General features: G+C 41.3%; 1 protein-coding gene across 2 annotated transcripts in view; it reads right to left on the reverse strand.

Annotated features, from left to right (window-relative positions):
- Window positions 1–19,712, reverse strand: part of LOC104555375 (clathrin heavy chain 2) — a 32,981-nt gene extending 13,269 nt beyond the window's left edge. For both annotated transcript variants that reach the window (XM_062010404.1, XM_062010405.1), the window contains exons 1-17: window positions 19,601–19,712; window positions 13,761–13,968; window positions 9,503–9,771; window positions 9,072–9,233; window positions 8,178–8,291; window positions 6,800–6,973; window positions 6,337–6,534; window positions 5,728–5,928; window positions 5,461–5,613; window positions 4,693–4,815; window positions 3,835–3,972; window positions 3,480–3,644; window positions 2,917–3,097; window positions 2,461–2,624; window positions 1,614–1,739; window positions 1,174–1,316; window positions 372–606 (exon numbers count right to left, since the gene is read on the reverse strand). In XM_062010404.1, the coding sequence (XP_061866388.1) occupies window positions 372–606; window positions 1,174–1,316; window positions 1,614–1,739; window positions 2,461–2,624; window positions 2,917–3,097; window positions 3,480–3,644; window positions 3,835–3,972; window positions 4,693–4,815; window positions 5,461–5,613; window positions 5,728–5,928; window positions 6,337–6,534; window positions 6,800–6,973; window positions 8,178–8,291; window positions 9,072–9,233; window positions 9,503–9,771; window positions 13,761–13,968; window positions 19,601–19,642 (2,796 nt within the window). In that variant the 5' untranslated portion in view covers window positions 19,643–19,712. The remainder of the gene's footprint in view (window positions 1–371; window positions 607–1,173; window positions 1,317–1,613; window positions 1,740–2,460; window positions 2,625–2,916; window positions 3,098–3,479; window positions 3,645–3,834; window positions 3,973–4,692; window positions 4,816–5,460; window positions 5,614–5,727; window positions 5,929–6,336; window positions 6,535–6,799; window positions 6,974–8,177; window positions 8,292–9,071; window positions 9,234–9,502; window positions 9,772–13,760; window positions 13,969–19,600) is intronic.
- Between the last annotated feature and the right edge of the window lie 1,291 nt (window positions 19,713–21,003).

Raw genomic sequence — 21,003 nt, forward strand, 5'->3', positions numbered from 1 at the left:
AGTTGAGCCCTCTTCTAAGACAATGATGTCATGAGTCATTCTTACAGGAGGAAGATCTTTTCTTCAAGACTGGAAACATCTGCTCAGAAAATCACTTCAAGGAAGGAACTAGTACTGACAGATTTATATAATTAACTGGAATGTTAAAGCTTATCCTAGCAAAGTTTCCTAGAAAAACAACACAGAGTCATAGCATAGGTGTTCTACCCATCAACACAAAACATACTGTCTCCATATAGAGGAATCCTGCCTACCTCAACTCCTGAGTGACACTGCAAGACAGGATTCTGCAAGTGTTAGACAAATAGCCAGCTAGGCTTCTACTTCAGGTAGCAAGTAGTTAACATGTTTATAAACACAGCTTTGCTAACCTTTATGAGTTCCAGATCACATTGTCCTCTCTCATAAGCAACGCAGGCCAGATGAGGGTCCCTTTTTTCACAGTACTTGCCAACTACCCGGCTGTCATAGTAAGGATTCTCACGAAGGAACCGCTCTGGATTGTTATTACTGTCAATGTAGATTTTGGCCAAGGCATTGTGAGTCGCGGGTTCTTCACAGCCTTCATGAATCCTTGATTCAAGCCATGGCAACAGCAACTTAAGCCTTTGAAGAAGCAAATATTTTATGTTTAAATGAGACTGAAATATGCTTGACATTACTATCTAGCCTTTCCTTGAAATAAGTCTGCTGGTCAGATTTAAAAAGCAGACGGAGATCAGCCAGTTATTTCCAATGAGTCTTAAATGAGTAGAGTTTGGATGCGCAGTTTATCTAAGGGAATGTTGCAGATGCCAAGAGTTTTACAAGTCTGTCCTTTCAACTCCTGCTCTGTTAGCTAGCTTTTCATGCTTTAAGTCAGTTGTTCATTTTACAGGTGTCTACAGGACTGTCAAGACAGTTTTATCCAGATTTACTTCAAAGGCACATCCCATGGTTGGCTATACAGGAAATGTTCAAAAGCCATGTCATTTGCCATGCAGTGTTGTCAAGCATTCCTGGATGCCCTAAATAATCAACAGACTGACTAACAAATCTAAGCTCTTTTCCACAAAGAAACATAAAACAGTTTTAAGTACTGTATCATTCAACAAAATTGCACTCAGTTCAGTTTAGGTGTGTATCAGGGCCAGAAAAGCCCACCACTGGTGCCTACAGATGCATTTTTGTTACCGATTTCTTTTTTCCACTTCAGCCACCAGCTCATCTGTTGAGAACTGGCCTCTAACCACCATGATCAAGTTCTTAATGACATCTTCAGAACAATCCACATCAAGAAGCCCTCCAACCACTGCTGGTATACGACTAGGATTCACCTAAAATAAGTCACAATCATTAGAATCAGTTACCAGCATCACTAATAATCAGCTCCTAGTCTTCAGCATAGAAAAGTGCTAGTTAACAACTTAAAGTTCACTGCTTTAAAACCACAGTTACTCATCCCAGGAAACTACATTTACAGGTTTGTAATAGACGAAAGGCCTATTGATGAGCCTCTGCACTAGAAGTCTGAACATAAAAAGAGAGACAGCAGATTCTGTTTTAGTTTACTGAAAGATTAAGATCTTTCTAAGGAGGGAAAGAGCAAGAGTTTAAAAATAGATTCTCCTTACCTTCTGTACATAGATCTCTATATACTTCTGCAGGTTATTGCGATATAAGTAGAGCACCAGGTCATGAACAAAGTCAAATCGATCACAGACAATGATCAAAGGAAGCTGGTCTGTGAGCTTTGCCTCCTGTATTTTGTGCAAAAAACAAACTAAGCAACCACCATTTGTTGAAGTATTTTCAAAGCAGGAAAGTCCTTAGCACTAGAAGTCACAATACAATTGAATTTAAGACTGCCAAGCAATTAGCTTCAAAAGCAAGTTATCCACTATGAATGAAATGCGGCTAGTCTATCAGTGACTTAAGCTTAGGCTTTTCCTGAAGTTCCACATTAGGCCTACATCTCTAGCTTCAAAATTACTATCAATTCCCATATCAATTAAGAGGACAGTTTTTAGGTCAGGAGCTTAATGTAAAATGAAGTGTCATTGAAATCCCATTTTACCAGTCAACGTGTACAAAGTGTTGCAGTATAGGCTTATTCCAGTTTTAATGAGCTTTGTCTAGCTGATATCCCGTATAAAGCTCCTATTAAATACTTATAGTCTTTCCTTCTGCCAGCCTGGATTCACCTACTGAAATGTGACACCATATTCATGGCTTTGGTACAAGTTGTATCAAAGGCTAGTTTTCAAGGAACAAGGAATTAGGCTTGTTTTCCCAGAGGCAGCCTAGAAGGGCCTATTATGTATCTGGAATGCAATCAGACCACTATTCCAGCTACACAGTAGACTACTCACAATCATGCCAGCTAAGTCTTGAGTTTATATTTCCCTCTATTAGAAGGCTGTAGTTCTGCAGCTAAGCAAAACACAGAGGACCGCTCAATCCATTACACAGAATATTTACCTTCAGAAAGTTCTTCACCCGTTCTGGGTTATAGCAGTTACTTTCACGGCAGATTCTTTCCACTTCCTTTATCTGACCAGTCTTACAAGCTGCCTGGATGTACTTGAAGTGAACATCTGGATCTTGACTGAAGTTCACAATGGAACCCAAGAAATAGAACAGCCCTAGAAAGTCAAACGTTTTTAACTTAGTTAGAAGGGCAAATGAAGCAAGTGTATACTCTTACATGCTTCAGTGTTTCTTAACTCTCAAGTAAAGATCAGAAAGAAAGATAAAACAGTTGAACTGCCTAGAAAAAAGCTATCCTTAGAACTCACTAAGATGAGCTCTCTTTAATAAATGCATCATAATGTCCATCCTTGTGATAAGGATCTCTCTTACCAAAGCTACAATCCTTATTATTAGCTTCAATCAAGGAGTGCTTCCACGTAAGCAGCTGCCACTCTAATACTGTACCTTCATAGCTTTTGAATGACTCAAAGAGCTCCACAAGGGACTGGGTACCAAGCTGCTCATGGTATTTGGAAGCAACTTGCACACAAAGCTGTAGGTTTTGCCTGATGTTGGCCGAGAGCATGGCACGCAAACACTCCACAGAGTCTTCAACTGAGAGAGAGCCAAAGAAGTTCACAAGCCACTGCAAAGAGAAAGAAAATTTACTCAGTAACTTATACAGGATTTGACCAACTTCTAAAGTGTGGCAACTAGACAGCCACTAGAGAGAAAAGTCTTCCCTGCACTAAGACCAAAAACTTAAGAAACACACTCAATATCTTTACAAAAACACAGTTTGGAAGTAAGATTTGAAATTGCCACCTGGGAAACTGAGGTCAGATTTAAGCCATCATAAGTATAGATTAGTTTATCATTAACTGGACAAAACCTCCTTAGTTACAGCTACATGTGCTACTTCAGTACCTATGAACCATCTTGTAGCAGCTGCAGGGATTTCGGCATGTATGGAAGTGATAAGAAGTGTCCACTTAAGCTTTCACTTTCTTACTCTGTAAAACACTTACCTCAGGATTCAAGAGGTGAGTATGAACAACAGCACGTTTAATATCATAGAGATCTGTGTAGTGTTCCAAAGCTCTCTGGAGCAGGCCTGCCTTTTCACACAACTGGGCAATGTGAGCACGATCATAGTGTGTAAACATTTGGTTTCCAAGAATGGCATCTGCAACCTAGGAAGTTACAGTTCATATTCAGACTGGTAGAGAATCACAGCAGCACAGCCTAAAAGTTCTTGACTCATTAGTAGTCTTTCATGTTGCCAGACTATTTATAAATTCCAGTATCAGACATTATATTATCATGAAAGCCTACTACTGCCTCTCCTTCACTTTTTGGAGGAACTAGGTTAAGAGGTCTTACCTGTGGAGCATGAATTAAATTCATCTCCAGGAGACGAGTCTGAAGGTGGCCTTCTGCAGGGCGGTTATTTTTCAGAGCATCCAACAAAAAGGACGTGCACTGCTGAATAAGACTGTTCTCCATGAACACATCTACAATCTGTTGAGATTGGTCAAGTTAGAGAAGGGGCTCTACATACACACACACACATTTATCTGTATATACTAATGGCCTGTCTACAAGGCTAGAAAGGCAGCTCACAGCCTAGTACACTATATTCCCTTTGTTTCCATAGGATTACTATCACAGTTATAGAGAGACAAGTTTCACATTTATTTTTTCTCTAGAATTTAAGAAACACATTACTTTGAGCTACTATGCCACATTATACCCCTCATTCTATTTAATTTTAACCCAGCATGCAAGTCCCATCTCTCTTATTGGCATAGTTGCTACAAGGTAAACTTTCTCTAAGTTGCTTCAATTATTTAATAATGAAATTTGTTGCCTTATTTCTCCATTCCTTTAACCAGAAATGGTCACTCCTAGTCTGCACTCAACTTAGGTTTATTTCCTCATCTTCCTGTACATTCTCAGCACGTGAGAAGTTAACATATGCTTCATTAGAGTCAGCTATATTGCTTAGACTAAGGCTGTGGCAGATTCACTATCAATATCCCAGTGATAAACTAGAAAGCTTCCACAAGAACTTGAGAGCACACTTGCCCATAAATTAGAAACCAATTTTGACTACAAATGTTCAGTCACTTTTCTAACCAAGCCAACTAGAGACCTGAACTGGCCTTACCAGTTCCCAAAATGGTACTATGCTATTACCTCTGTCTAGAAAGAGACCAGTATTCTTGTTGTAGGCATCACCTGGTTAATGTTAGCCAGTGGCTCCTCATCCTGTACCAGCATCTGAGAAAACTGCAGGCCTTGCTCTGGACTGACTCTCATCACATTTCTCAGTAGGAAGATCCAGTCAGGGGTATAGCCAACCTAGAAATTTCAGAAAGAATCATGCATATCTTACAAGTTTTACACATCTTTTAAGGCTACATATTCTTTAGCATAGGTACTATGAACAGCTGTATGGTTGCCGTGCCCATTTCCCACCTTCTGGGAATTCAGACAAAAGCATTGCTTGTCTTGTTGAACACAGAAATTTTGTGTTCACCTACTTAGTAATTGAACTTGCACCAGGGTATCTCTCTTGCCAGGTAAGAGAACTGCTAGGAACAAATCTTTCAGTCTTAAGGCAGTATCTGTCAAATAAGGTCCTAAACTTGCTAGTGTAGACCAGGCAAATTGCTCTGTGATTCAGCAAAAACAAACAAAAAAAAAAAGTCTTATGAATTTAGGAAGACTCTTACATTTGTTCCCTACAATACGCTTGAGCCAGTCCATTAATTTGATAGCTCATAAAATCCCATATGTTCTGAATTTCATTTTTTGCAGACTGCTCAGACCTTAGTCCCAAGCTATGATTTGCACTATGACAAAGAAGAGAACACTGTTTCTCAATCCTACCTCCTTATCACAGTTTTAAGTGTCAGGAATCAAACTTATCTCATGGAAGATAGCTTGAGAATGTACCTATTAAGCATAAAATAAAATCTAGCAGCTTGTGATAAACAACTTTACCTTTTTAGCATACAGTACTATTTTCTGGAATTGACCAGTTTCAGCAAAGCACTGAATCACTTTGTTTGGAACATTAGCACGAAGATAGACGCTGAGTGCAAGGGTTGGGTCAGCTGTCTTCACCAAGTCTCCCAGCTCCTCTGAGCATTCCAGCTGAAGTCAGAAGCGAGATTTTGTTAAGTGGAAGAACTCAGAGATGTAGTGCCCAGTTCACGCTCAATTGTTAACAAGGCATCACAATTAATCTCTTGTCACAATCAAGCCTACCTTGTCTTCCTTCAGCCACTTCTCCAGAAGCTGCTTGCGGCCCTGCTGTAGGACAGGGCGACAGAGCTCCAGAGACTCAAACTTGTTCAGCTGTCCCTGGTCAAGCAATATTCCAAAGTACTGAAGCAGGGGGGAGGCCTGCCCAGGCTGAGCTGGTACACTCTGAAACTTCCTGATTGTATCGCTGGTACGTAGAATTCCCTGAAGAGACAAGATAGAATGTTTAATTACTGAAGGCTTAGTATTAGTCAAAACTAGATGACCTTTTGAGGTCTCTTCCAACCCTTAAGACTCTGTGCTACACTATAATACATTGAAGCATCTGCTCTTAAGCCTTCAAGGTGGAGATCTTCAAACCAATGACATTCTAGCAAGCAGCTAGTGGCCACAGAAAATCCAGTCTATGGCTGGAAAAGTACAGCAGATGCTCCTTTATAGGATACAGGGCAATGTTAGTCAGAACAACCACAAAACCACAGAGAACTAAGACTAGTATTGCAGTACTTTTGCTTCTGAATGTCCAGAACAGAAATGCAAGTGAACTATGCAAGTCCACCAGCTAAGGCAAATCCTCACAACTCCCTAAGCTTTACCTTTGGAGTCATTTACCTTTGGTGCAGATGCAGCTACTTTAGCAGCATCTGCATAGCTTCCTTGAGCAAACAGTGTATTGAACTTTCTAGCAAATAACTCCTCTGCCCCAGCTAGGTTACTCCGTATAGCCATACGCAGTCCCAGGTCAGGATTCTGGAGTACATTTGTAGCATAGTTCACTATGTTGTCTTCCTCAACACATACAGAAAGTACCTAGAAAATATAAAAGGCGTATTGAGGAGTACTGTCTTTCCACAACTGCTATGAAGTATATAGCAAGCAAATGGCCACAGAGCACATCAGTGAAATAGTAGATTTTAAAGAAAAGTTCCTCCCCAACCACTTCTGTACTAGGGGAGGTTAATCAAACAGCTCCTTGCTCCCTTCCACGACATTTGTTGCATCAAGTCACTCATTACATTTGTTACATTCCAACTGAGCTTTAGAAGGTTCAAAACCAGAATGCTGGATTTGTTACCTGTCCTTTTTTGTTCACACCAACAATGCCTGAGGTAGGTTCATGAGGAGCTGTGACAAAGATAGTATCAGCACTGATACGGTTCATGTAGATGCACACTCCAGACTCCAAATCATAGAGGTGAATATATCCATACTTCGTGATCAGGTAGATAACACCATGCTTAATTCCAATCTGCCAAAAGATGAGTTTTTATTAGTCAAGACTAAGACTGTAACAGTTAAGACAGCTGCCTTTAGCCTAGTCACAAGACAGTACTGCAGCAACATGCCTTTGGACTCAAACTATCAACAAATATAGCTTCAGGCACCTTCCCTACAAATTCAAGGCAATCAACAGCTTTGCTGGCCATTTAAAGCCACAGCTCCACTGAGTTCAATGGAGAGGTTGAAGAGAAATCAAAATTCACCAGGAGCAAAGGACATACTCCTCATTCTAGTGAGCTAGGCTGATGGACAAAGTTTGGGTGTTAGCATTCTATTCTAGATATGTCAGTACAAGGTTCTGTTCAGAAATATTAATGAGATAATACCACTCTTCCAACAAGTCTGTGCACAAAGCACCAGCAGGTAAAGCACCACTTTACCTGTCAAATCACTTAAACCAGAGAAGCTTTTAATGGCAGATGGTCTTCAAAGAAGTACCTTCACTTTGGAAGAAGTCTTCAGGTGTTCTGTTGATTAAGCCTCAAGCTCAAGTACAGAACAGCTTGCTTTGTTTACCTTAGTTTAGGACATCTCTTGGTTCCTTTATCAAGCTTGCCTATTATACTGGTCAGCAGTTGCATGCTCTGAGATAGCTTACTTCTATTACACAATTTCTAGTCCTGAACAAATGCCAAGTGAAGTTTGGCCTGTCAAGGCAACCTAAAGAGTCTCTCCTAAAGAGCCTCCCATTCATGTCCCAAATTACCTTTTCTGTGCTGCTACTAAAAGAGGTATACTGATACATGACTCCTTGTTCCATTTGTCTCTTATACAGACATCTACTGTGGATGAAATGCCACTTTCATGTGAAACTACATCCAAGCATCATAACATTCTTTAGAACTCTGAATATTAGTAGGAAGTTCAGTAGCTCATGTTAGATCCACTCTACCAGAAGACAGACGGGGTTTTTTGTTGGGACTACTTTGTTTGGTTGGGTTTTTTTTTAACTACAACTTTAAGTTGACATATCTAGACAAGTACTGGTACAGCCTGCCTATTTGTACTAGAGTTCCTGTTTTAATGTCCAGGCTATTTCCCACAAATCTAAAAACATCCTTCCCAGAATTAGAAGGAACAACAGTAAAGCACTAATGGAAATAATTCTTTACAATAGAAATGGCAACTACCTGCCAGGTTAAAAAGTTGGTTTTGGAGGGTCAAACATTTACCTGCATTGCCACAGGAAAATCTGTCTGTGCTTCAGGTGGGAAAAACACATCAACAGCTTTCTTTACAAATGGCTGATTTCCAGTAGCTGGCTGACCTACTTCAATTATGTGTAGCTAGAAGAAAGAGCATATGTCACAAGATTGCCTGCAAGTACAGCCACATGAAAGAAGTTCCTCTCTTCAGATATGGTACTGAAGTCATCTGTCAGACTTAGCTGATGAATATCTGCCAAACTCTCAACCAACACAGTCCAGGAAATTGTACTCCATATATTTCAGAGGGACAAGTTTTACGGAACTTTATCAAAGTAAAAAGCAGGAAAAGATGAAAAAGAGAAATATGCTTTCCTATGAAAGCAGACTATATTTTTATTCAAGACAAATTGTTCAAGATGTGTTGAATGAGATTTTTTTTTCAATTCATCAACAACTTCACAGGATAAGACTAGAAAGCTCAAGACATTTTAGCATTACCTCAGCTCTTTACAGACTGGTTATAAGTCAGCCTACTGACTTGTTACTGAATTTACTACCAGTTGGATGTAAACAAGGCTTACCTAGTCTCTTTCTGTACTAAATTCAAGATGTAAGAAACTACTCAATGATTTAATCTCATGCACCCAAAAAACCACACATGAGCATAAATTGATGCTTTAGCATCTTGAGTTTAGTCCTGATTTCATCTACATTTGTTCTCATGTCTGTTTCACCCAAGCAACTCAGCCATTTTGCAGTTTCTATCCTATTGAAAGCATTTTGATGTTGACCAAGTATGCTGCACACCTGGTTCCCACGCTGTTCTTTTGAGAACACTCACTAAGCTAGGTGAACACTGAGGTTCTATGAGTAGAGAGTTCTGCTATAGCAGAACAGAAAAACAGTTGCCGACTTTACCTTGCCCCCTGCAGGACTCCTCACAGCAAAACAGAAGAGGGTGGAAGGTTTGGCATTTCCCTCTATTTTGAATTCTGCAAAAGCTGCTGCATGACCCTCTATAGGTTGGGATACTTTTCTATCAACGGAGTACAGCTGCATTGCACCAACCACACGATTTTGCTAGAAAACAAGAAAGGTCAGCTTTTAGAGATAAGATTTCAAATGTTTATAGCCAGACCTTTGGGACAGTAAACTAGAAAGCAGCAAATCTTCTCATCCCCTTCTCCAACATTTTAATTGCATTAAAGGTCAGGTTATTCCTACACAAAACATATTTTGGAAGTTTTGATGTATAGAAACCAAACTTAAGAAACTATTGCAGCTATTAAGCAAAGTGGGGCAGGAATCTCCTGATTGTTTTCATAGAGTGCTGTTTCCAGGTAACTTACCTGAGCTGAAATTCCTATCAGCAGCAGCCATTTTTGGTGTTCATCTGTTCTGTAATTGATGATTTGGCAGCCTGCAAGACTAGCATGCCTGTCAAACATCTTTTGGGGTTGTGATTCTCCTTCCATGCTCCAGTGGTAGACTGCTGTCTCTGTCACCAAGGCAACTGTGTTCACAGATATCCATTTCCAGAAGATCACTTCCTCTGCCATGGTGTGGGCTTTCATTTTACTTTTCATCTCAATGTTGAAGATCTGAAGCGTTTTCCCAGCTAACATGACAAAACCCAAGGAACACCACAGATAATTACCATAATGGGCATTCTGTAATCTGCCTATTTAAAAGTATCCTTGTTAACCTACTGTTTCAGTGATGTTACAGACAAGGTTAGTGTCCTGTCATCTCAGTCTCCTTTGATACTTTACTCAAATAGAACTCCCTCCCCCACCCAAGACCAATATCATCCCTGAAGCAAGAAAGTCTACTTTTTATGGACACTTACATATACATTCCAACAACTGACAAGCATAGACATCTTAACAATAAGCTGTACTTAGAAGACAGTCTAGGCTACAGAGCTCATGTAAACTCTGGTTTACGTAGCAGCACTGCTATACCAAGATATAGGTGTCTAGTAGATGTCACTCAGTAGAATTAATAGAAAGAATTATTCCAGTTTGTCTCAATTTAGTAGCTGCTGTAGATGACCTGGACTGAGTCCAAGAGCACAAAACTTGCAAGAGCTCTTGAGATGGAAGGAAAGCTTTGGTCTTTTGCTATTTTTCTGTTAAATGAACTGTGCACTTAACTAGGAGATGGATGGGCTCTGTAAAACAGTAATACAAGTGCCTATTGAAGAGGACAGTCAAAAGTTCAAAAAGATTACAGAAAGATTTGCAGTTTTAGTTCCAGTTAGTTTACTGCCTCATGATTTAGTTAACTACACCGCAGACTTACGCTTGGACTTGAATATTCCTTTTAATTAACAGAAGCAGGTAGTAAAGGTCAACTTAAAACTGTTAATTGAATCAACTTATAGGACTGTTTCGTCACTACAGTGATGTTTCACTTGACTGCAGATGAGGACTTAACTCTAGGAATATTGTTTTCTGCTCACAAGACACCCACTCGAACTGCTAGAGTATTGGCTTGTAATGCCATTATTTCTATCCACATTTCAGAAGTGTTTTCCGCACTAATAACACTTCTGACTGCCAAGCTGATAGATGTTCCTTCTACTGTGAAGTTTTAACATATGAAGGCTGCTGGCCACTGAAGAATCATTTCCAACAGGTGCTAACCTCAAGTTAACATGCATCTCAGATTGGTCCTATGTTTTAGCATAACCTATGTTGTAAATTTATATTAGTTTAATACAGTGCCAAAAGACAAAGCCGACTTCAAAGCTAGCACATGCAGTGTTTTCACTCCCTGGATTAACTGTGAAAGAACTGTAATCTGATTCACTATTTCCTAGGATGGCTTACTAGCTTTCCTGGGACCAAAAGCAGCCTGTTTCTGACCATCTGGCTCTGCACATGCAGTTACTGTATTAAAAAAAAATGCAATAAGCCCAGGCCTAACAGCAGCTGTAAATGGATTAAAAAAGCATATTTACTGTATTTGGACAACAATTTGTCCAGCAGTGGAGTGATGCTATCAAGGGATTGATTTTTTAACTCCTTAAATACAGAAGACAGACAAGTAGTTCTGGAAGGACTCTAGTCATCATCAACAGGAATACCAGTATATGCATATAGAAACTGCCCTCAGTCAGTCTTCCTGAAAAGGAAGCAGGATGTCCTTCCTAGTTTTAAGAACACAGAAGAAACCGATAAGCTACTAAAATGAGCTAAAAGCTTATGCTTGTCTACTTTCTAGTCTAAATCTGACTGCTATGTTACAGCTGAAAACAACTTTAGAAGCTTTATGAGGCAGCTAGCTCTGGATGTTGGGGGACACAGGAGCCATAGCAATACAATTTCTTAAGTACGGCAACATTAAATCAAGCCTCAGCTCTCTAAACTGTAACTGAACTACAAAAAATCTGCTACTTACGTTAAGACAGATCTGAACCTGTGAGTTTGAGACTTATGTTCTTGAACATTGTCTTAAGCCAAGATTTAGGACAAACTTTTCCTGATCAAGCTACCAGACTGAACAGTCTGCTTAAATCACTCTACAGGTGCAAGTAAACAGATTCATTTTTTGAACATTGGCACAGGAATTTACATTTCAGTTCACTGAAGCAGGAAGTTTCTCCATTCCACAAAGAATGGAAGCACCCCAGAGGGCTGCATTCTCCACTTACAACAACTGGGGAGCACTCCCAGTACAGAGCAAAACAACAGGATCATGAACACAAGGACAAAGCATAAACCTTGGTGCATCAGGAGAATGCCACATACAATCCAGAAATGAAATTGTGCATACTGTATTTCAGTTTAAATCAAGAAGGATTTCATTTCTTTTCTTAGGGCAGGTTTGTATGTTTATTGCTCAATAATCCTCACATTATGAGCAACTCTCAATTATTGCACACTGAATCACAATATACAACAGTTTTGACTACTGAAGCTTCTTCAGTCAATCAGCAGGGAAAGTCTGGAGTGACAGGCTGACTTAAACCACGCCTTCACAGTGGCTCACTGTAGTGTTGCTGGTTACTGTAACAATATATTGGTTAGGTAGGCCTAGTGATCCTCCTTTCTACCCAACCCTTTGTTCACTAGATTGGTAGAAGAAGAGATCATTAAGTTTGCAACACCTGATAACACAACTCTGGTGTCAATGTTACATCATTCACTCAATCTTATCTGTTGAGAGGATAAGCTTATTCACTCTGCATGAACAGAGCAATCAATACTCCTTTTGAGCAAGTTTTAACACTGTCAGGAAAAAAAAAAAAGCTATGTTCTTCAAAGCTGCTGATAACCAGTTCAAAGTTAGTAAGTTAGTTTTAAAACCAGATGTTATAGCTTGCTTTTAACAGATAGATGAAGCTCTGCTAGCATAGAGAAGGCACTTTCCTTGCCAATATGGTTTGTTTCAAGGGGTCCAAGATTAGGAACAGGTATGAAATTTTTTTCATTCTTACCTTTACCCACACCCCAGGTAAAGCAGTCTTTTGCAAGATGTGTAAGCATCTGAGCTGAATCACAGATTCAGCTCAGGTCACATTAGTTTTCACCTAACGTCATTATAATGCTGAGATCAAAGACAAGAAGTTACAAATTTTGTGCCAGTTTTGAGGACAGTTATTTCTTGGACCCCCTAAATAATTTCAACATGATTTTTCACAATAAAAAACACACTTAGGCAGAAATTAATAGCACACAGGACATGCTAACAGAGGTCTCAAATATTGCCACTTGGTTTTGTCTATCAACTGTACTTTTATCATATAAACAAAGACACAAACATTAAGAGCACACTTCTTCACTTGGTACAGTCAATAGTCAAAGCAGCCAAACAATTACCAAGAAGCGAATGGAGAATGTTTTCACTATAATACCAGTTGAAGATTAAGATCCTCCACCTGGCTATAAAGTGAACTGTCAATTGGCTACCTTAAAGTAGCTGCTTTTTATGAGATTAGATCATTCTGTACTACCAAACATAAAGTGTCAAGACAAAGTTCACTCACCATCTGTTTAGATAAGATGCAGGAAGAAAAGTACAGAGTCAGTAACAGTTATTGAGATTAAGTACCAGAAGCTGGTCATTTAAAAAAAAAAGAGCCAAAGATGTATCAAAAGTTATTTCTTTGAGCTCCAAATGCTACTTAAAGGCAGTACCAACACAACAGGTCTACCATCTGCAAGATCTCATCATTGCCAAACTTAACATGCTTGTACAGTCAATGACACCGTGTTGTTACCTAGTAAGCTTTTCAGAGCTACAAGAAAAGGCCAGAAGACAGCAGAGAGTAAGCATGGCTTTACCACCCCGTTAATCTTTACATGTGCCCATTACATTTACAATATCTATTTAAAAGGAAAGTATATGTTGAGCTGGTCCTCAGTGAGAAAGGGAGGCTGCAGTGCCAAACCCAAGCATCTAACACCTACTTAGAGGCAAATCATGCAAAGATTACCAAATATCCACTGCTAAAAATACAGCATGCAAGCTCAGGCAATAAATCCTGTCCTCATATACATTCTTCACAGAAAGTTTAGACAAATCTTAAGAGCAGTAACGTAAGCAGTAATACAGCTAAACAGTAGGCTTCGTAACACAATAATACAAAAAGTTACTCACCTTTCAGCGCAATTACTTTAGAGGCTGGATTCATGATGGCACTTTCAGCAGAAATTGGACGTCTGATGGGTGTTGTTGGATCACTCATGTCAATTATCACTACTTGTGCTTGCTCTCCCACTTTCTCCCTGATGCATATGAATTTGTCAGATTCCATTGTTAGGGTACTGAATCCAATGTTTGCTGGGTTAATGCCCAAATTTTGGAGCTAGAAAGACAGAAGAGTGTTTTATTCTCCTTCCCATGCTGAAGATCTAACTCGAGCCTCTACGTGTAAAGTTTTTCAGAAGGAAATGGAAGGCTGACATTTTTCTGACAAGAGTGTATATTAGGAAACTACAATTTACCCTCTGGTTCTTTGTTCCACTGGTAGAGTGCTACAGAATTCTCAGTATTCAAGTCCTAAAAACTTCTGAAGTTGTGTTTTTGATGCAAACTAAAAGAAGTTTTAACTTAATCATTTACTGCTTAACCTGGTTCTAGTAGTGTGATAGGCTCTATACTATCAGTGGTATCACTGCTACAGATTCAGCAAGACCAAGTAAGTTTAATATCAAATTTAAAAGTGGCAGAACTACAACATACAGCATCAGTAGGTCTTACGGAAAGAATCAGTTACTCTTTCACGACTCTTATCAACATCACGGAATGAAGTCTACAAAGCAGGTCTCAAATGGCCTGTTTTTACAAATGGGCTTGTTCACCTTACTCCTTCGAATCTCTTACAGGTGAAAGGTAACAAAGATGCATTCAAATGTCATGCCGTTTGCCTTAATAGCAAAGGCAAGAATTTCAATGCAGGCCCCTCCAGCCTTGTGTCCCACTCCAAAACATAACATGCTCAATAATACTACAGTAGGTACAAAGCGGTTACTCTTACTGTAACTTAAATTCATTTTGTGCCTGAATGGACTGTCCTGGATGATGGCTATTCCTCATTTTCATCTTTTTATGTTACCTTTGTTTCCATTCACTTCCAATTTCAAGCTAACAGGAGGAGGTGACAGTAAATGAGCATCACTATTTCAAATGGTCTGCAGTAAATCAGATGCAGTGTGCTACCTATGCAGCACATCTCAGCTTGCTATGTAGGCAAGCTGCCTTTTACATAACAGTAACTGTGACAAGACTCAGCACCTGCTTTATGCCCTAAAGCAATGCTGTTCAAGCAGAGGAACTGTATCAGCTTCACCAAAACTTCTGAAGGGACTACCCTACACTGCTTTTTAATGCACCGCAAGTAAAAAATTACTGCCCTCGAGGAGACGGGACAGAAACTACTACCAGCATCACTGAGTTACTAGCCTCCTTTGATACATACTGCCAGGACCTTCATACAATTGACTAAACTCCTTGGGCAACAAACCCCATGATTGCAACAGACAGTGTTTTAGTGTGTTTTGATTTGGCTGATCACAGCATGTTACAGTTTCTGTAAAACTACTCACTAAATCATAATTGTGTCTGTAACACAGATACCCAGAAATGTAGTGTCAGGACAGTGCCAAGAATGCCTCAAATTCTTGGGTTTCTGTTCAGTTTACTAACAAAGAGCTACTCTGCTCAGTAACGAACTCAAGTTTCAGTAATGCAATAGAAGCCAAATGTACACACATGTAAAAAGACATTTACGTGTTCCTGCAAGTGCCTCTCAGCAAAATTGTGACCCATTCAGCTAACATCTCACTTTACAGATAAATACTTCAATACACAGTAGTAAACGTCAGCAAGTGCCGTTCATTCCAAAACGGAATCAAAGTTTAAATACAAGAACATCAAAAACTGCTTGCAACTAGTTTTGAAAACAAATAGTTTGAAAACTATATTTGAAAACAAATATGCTTGTGATGAGGATTAGACCATCTATTAAGTCTCCCTACCACATGTAGGACATTTTTCAATCCAGTGAGCAAATATAGCCTCTTGAACACTAACAGTCGAATCAAATCATGACATTTAGCCATACCTTTTGAATACAAATATAAAAAGTCGTTTACAGCTTGCAAATATCCTGAGTGCTTCTAAGTCCACAGGTCTAGCCAAAGCAAATTCACAAAAGCACTTCACACTTCAGCTGAACCACACCTATTGCACAACAGACAGTAACTCTTAACAAGACATCTCAGACTATTCAAAGTGGTTTTGTCCAGAAAAATGACAGAAGTTCAACCTACATAATTCATCTTTAAAATCAGGACACTGTAGCTTCTCAGCTCTGCACCAAGACACATAAAAGCTATGCACCAAGAATACGTCATGCACACAGGGTTTTTTTCACATTAGTTTTGTGTGCTCAAGAGCCTCTAAGAGTTATTCAACAGAAAACAGATCTATATGTCCATCCACCTACGACATGAAGCCCCCCAGCCTAGGAATCTGAGACTTTATATAAGCAACAGTTTTTTCTGCAGGCAAACAGAGATTTTTGCTAGCGAAACTCAAAAAAAGTTCAAAAGGGGACAAAACCAATCTTTTAAGACCAAACCAATGACTAAGTAAAGGAAAGGTTTAATTTTAGAACAAGAACACTTTGTACACTGAATTCCAGTAGTACTGCTTCCAGTCTATGTACCAATATATTTAGTCTTTTACGACATTTCCATTGTAAATTCCCTTGGAAGAGTTGAATCTCATAACAAATTTGTTATTCACTGCTCCAACAGAAGCACTGGTGTTAAGAATCTGATTAAATCACAGTAGCTTAAATACCATATACTAGTACTTTACTACAGCAGGGCTGCCATAGTGTGTACTGCTGCAGCTGCTCAGCCACTAAACAGATAAAAACCTTATCTTACTTCCCTCCCTTACTGTGAGACTTAACTATAACATTCTCTGTGGGAAGAATGGGCAAAATACAAGTTCTTTTAGAAATTGTGAGAACTCATACCTCCAAAGTTCACATCTAAAACTAATTTTCAATTACATCACAGAAAGCTAAACAAAGAGTAAAACTTGTGGTAAGCAGTCAAGCTGAGAATGAACTCATCAAGCCCCAGACAGTTTTATCTTACAGTAGCTATTCACCATCTTTCAGCTCACATAAGACTTGAAAGTACAAGCTATAACAACTTCAAAATTTAACGTGCACAATGACTGGCAGTCACTACTCCTGCACATGCCTGCAGCTACAGATCAGTCAGAAGGCCGATCAACATTAAGCAAAGTGAGCTTGACAAGGAATGCAAACAGTCTGTTGATCCTAGTACTCCTCCAATTTTACGTGGACCAAGATTGCTGTTTCACTTCACACTATCATTTACTTCCAGCTAGAGAGAGTGGGAGAGAAGAGTTCAGTATTTAGCACTGCAACTTATGTTTAGTTTCTCTGGAGAGCACTTTCCACACACTTCAGTTCTCCTTTTAGTAAAGTACATACAAACTGTCTCAGAAAGACTGAACCTTAGTGAAAGATTTCATCAGCAACAGGCTGAATTTCAAATTGAGTAATTATAGCACTAACAGCAATTCTAACCACTTAAAGCTATGCTAATTAAAATGGCTATAGGTATATGCAGTAAACAGACTGACTTAAGGTACAGGAAGATTTAACATAGGATCACTGAAACACAACACAATTATAAGGAGTTGTAACTTTTTTTGGATTTAACATCATAAAGCAGTATAGTAGATATGTTACATTAATTTTAAATATGACAATTTAACTGTAACCAAGCCAATTTCATGGAAGTAATGGGGGAGGGGAAGGGAAGAGAGACTAAGCTCAAAAAGGTAAATGTGGGTGATAGTGAAGCATTATGAAAAGGAGTGAAAGCCTAATCTTTTCATGAATTCCCTACCAGTCAACAATAAGCACCATATATTGTTTATTCATAACTCTAGATTTTTTACAACACATAATAATTAAGTTAGAGCTGATAAAACTCTACTGCAGGTATCCAGCCAGAGCAAGTGCTACCAGTTTGCACATTCCTTCTGATTTCTCTCCTCATTTATCCCACCACATTGAGACAACTGCAGAAGCTGCACTGAGGAGGCTGCCTATATTCCTACTCCCAGCTGCTACTAAGCTCATTTTTCCTTTAGAGGAGTACCACTTCAGAGTTACTGCACTCCAATTGGGAGAAGTGGTAAAAAGTGAGGCCTGAAGAAGAGTTTGGTCCTACATGTTAACGGCAGGGGTCTCAAGGTTTCCCCTGCTCCTCTATGCAGCTTCCATGTCAGGAAAAAGTCCTTGAAGCACAGAATCCTCTCAAGATCAAATTATTTAAGAGCAAAAGCAGGTGGTAGCAAAAAATAGAATATGACTTCAGTACAAATCCCTGGAGAAGTTGCTATACCCCCCTCCCCCCAAAACAGAAGTACCACAATGCTAATATTGACAGTACCGCAAGACACACAACATTAGCCATCACAGAAAGTCATTTAATATGCAAAGCAGCACATTACACTTAATGTTTTAAGTGTGGTGTTCTCTCATCACTATTATATAGACCAAACACAATCAGCAGGACTGGTTATGTTTGCTAGTTTTAAATTCTAAGAACCATATGCTTCTTCCTAAGGAGAGTCTAACATCAAAACCACTTTGATCCCAAGTTTCTGTACTGTAGCTCATAAGAATTCATTTCAGACTACTACAATCACTGCTATATGGTACACTGAGGGGGGTGGGTAAGCACAGGGAATGATGGTATTAATGCTTTTTCACAATGTTGAACTCTCTTAAGCCTGACAACAGGCGTCTGCACCCTTGGGCACAGAGAGTATGTTTTTCTGGAGTTCATTAGCCCTATTACTGTTTTTCAGGCAAGGGCTACTCCCTGAGTGACTAAGGCAGTTCTTCCAACCAAGCAGAAAGACACTTCCCAAAAGGAGATGGAAGTGGCAATAACTATTTCCCAAGATGAAATGCTTGATGGGGCACAAAGCCTACACTGAAGGATGATATCCAGTTCATGTTTTGAAATGGATGCCTGATTTGACAGAAAGGGGCAGTACAGAGACTGAAGGATGACTTGCCAAGTCCACTTCCTGTTCTCATTCATTTCGCAAATTCCTTTAATTTCTGCCTCAAACTGCATGTTCAGAGACTGCTGTTCTATCACTTCATTTACAACTCTCAAGTCACCACCAGCTCAGAAGCAAATAGATAAACCAATATCTCTGTGTGGCACCCATTTGCCATAGATCTTTTCCAACATTGGCATTATGGTTTTCACTGGCTATGAAGAACAGAACTATGTCATTTTTGGGAGTTTCTTTTTAATATTGTTATGCCTGGAAGGAGGGACAGAGACTATGCAGCTTCGTCTGATGGTTTCTTGTACCTCATTTCCCAAATTTCCTCCCAGTTCGAAGCTGAACAGAAAAAGGTTCCCAGGAATCTCCGGATCTGTAGGCTGATGGTCGTTTTTAAAGTGTAAAACCCGGGTCCTCTGCAAGATTAAGGTGCCCACCTAAGCTGATGCGGGGGAAACCCTGCGGTCTCCGGGGTGAGCAGCCCAGATCGATGCCTCACCTCCCCTCCCCCGAAGCAGGAGGTCCCTGAGGCAGTGAGTGACTCTGCACAAATCGCAGCCGCCCCGCGTGCCGCGGAGAGGGAGCCCGGGCGATGGACGGATGGAGGCAACAGTCTAGGAGCCAGCACCAGGTTTGGGCTCAGCCCTACCCACCTTCCGCCGGCAGGGCAACGCCGCACCGGAGCGAGAAAGTCCCCCCGGCACAGCGGCCACAGGAGACACCCCTGCAGCCCTGCCCCCCCCTCCCCTCAGCGCGTCCCCAGCTCCAGCTAGGCCGCAGCCCCCCCTCCAAGGGACTGGATGAGGCTGAGGAAGGGGACCTCCGTCCCTACGCCTCCGCCGCCCCCATCCGCTCACCTGGAAATGCTCCTGGAAGCGAATAGGCAGTATTTGGGCCATGGCTGAGGCCGAGCTCCCTAGGGCAGGGGCCGTCAGTAGCAGCAGGGCAAACACCGCTTCACCCCACACGGCGGCGGGGAGGGGGAGGCGGCGCGGAGCAGGGGAGGGGGAGGTGGCGGCGGCGCAGGCGCAGTGCCCTGCCTGGGATGGCGCCCCGGCGGGCTCGCCTCTCTTTTCTGCCTTAGCTCGGGGCCACTCACTCCGGCTGCGGGATCACTCCGCACCTCACTAGCCTTCCAGGGTCTCCTCAAATAGTCCCTTCCCGCTGTGTTTCTGCTCCCGCTCCATCTTCCCTGCGTCTCGCCCGCCCTTACTCCTCGCCGCTTTCTTCTTCCCCGCTGCCCGCGACACTCGCTGAGTGGTATGGATGGGGAGGGAGCTTCGAGGAGGGGAGGTCTCCCCCAGCCCTGGTTACGGCTAGTGGAGAGGGGACGGGGACTTGTCAGAGTCCAGGTGTCCTTCCGCAGCTACCACACACACACATACATACACACACACACGTACACACACGACCCCACCGGTTCCCTGCTGTCCCTCACAACTCTTCCCAGCCGCTTCCCTTACATGGGATCTCTGGGAGCTTCTCCTCAGCTCCGCGGGTTTCCCCCTGCCTTTACTGCACGGCAGGGGCAGAGGTGCCTGGGTGATGCTCCCTTGAGGGGTCCGAGGCACCCGCGGTGGGCGAAGAGGAAGGCAGGGAGCTCCTAGGTGCTGCCTTGACGCCCACCGGTAGCCCTTGGTGGGCAGTGGAAGGCCAGGAGCAGGCGGGCTCCTAGAGTCTGTGGGCCTTGTGACCTGCCCCAGCTGGCTGTCTCCCGTCCTTCTCGGGGTGGACTCTGGCTTCTCCTGGCCGTAGGGGAGCAGAGAGACATGCAGCCTTTGACAGCCATGGCCCCCAGCCTCTCAACAGCCCCTGGAGCCCCAAGGGGCTCAGCTGGCACTTGGGTCTGCCTCAGTCAGATGGCTAAGCTTTTCCCTGCCTTCGGCCCACCAACAGCCACATGGGCTTTGCTACCTGCTGCTGTGCCCAAAGGTAGGTGAGGAGTTTTATGACTAGTTATCCGGTATGTTTGAAAAGTCATCTTGTTCTGTCCTGTTGAATTTCTAAGTAGAAATTAAGTTCCTTCCACAGAGAGTTGACATAGTAAATTGGAAAGTTATTGAATAACCAAGAAGTAAAAGGTGCAACATGCAAAAGGTGTGTTAACACGTTTTGGTTTGGTTTTTTTTTTTTCTAAATACTGTCCTAGTGAATCCATTAGCATCAGGTGACGGAGAGGAAGGTAATGGTACTGCTACTATGTTTCTCCTAAATTATAGTAATCCTTCCAGATGGAAATTGCTGTGCTGTTGCTAGCTCC

Source organism: Colius striatus, chromosome 17, assembly GCF_028858725.1.
Source record: "Colius striatus isolate bColStr4 chromosome 17, bColStr4.1.hap1, whole genome shotgun sequence".
In the NCBI taxonomy this organism is placed as follows: domain Eukaryota; kingdom Metazoa; phylum Chordata; class Aves; order Coliiformes; family Coliidae; genus Colius; species Colius striatus.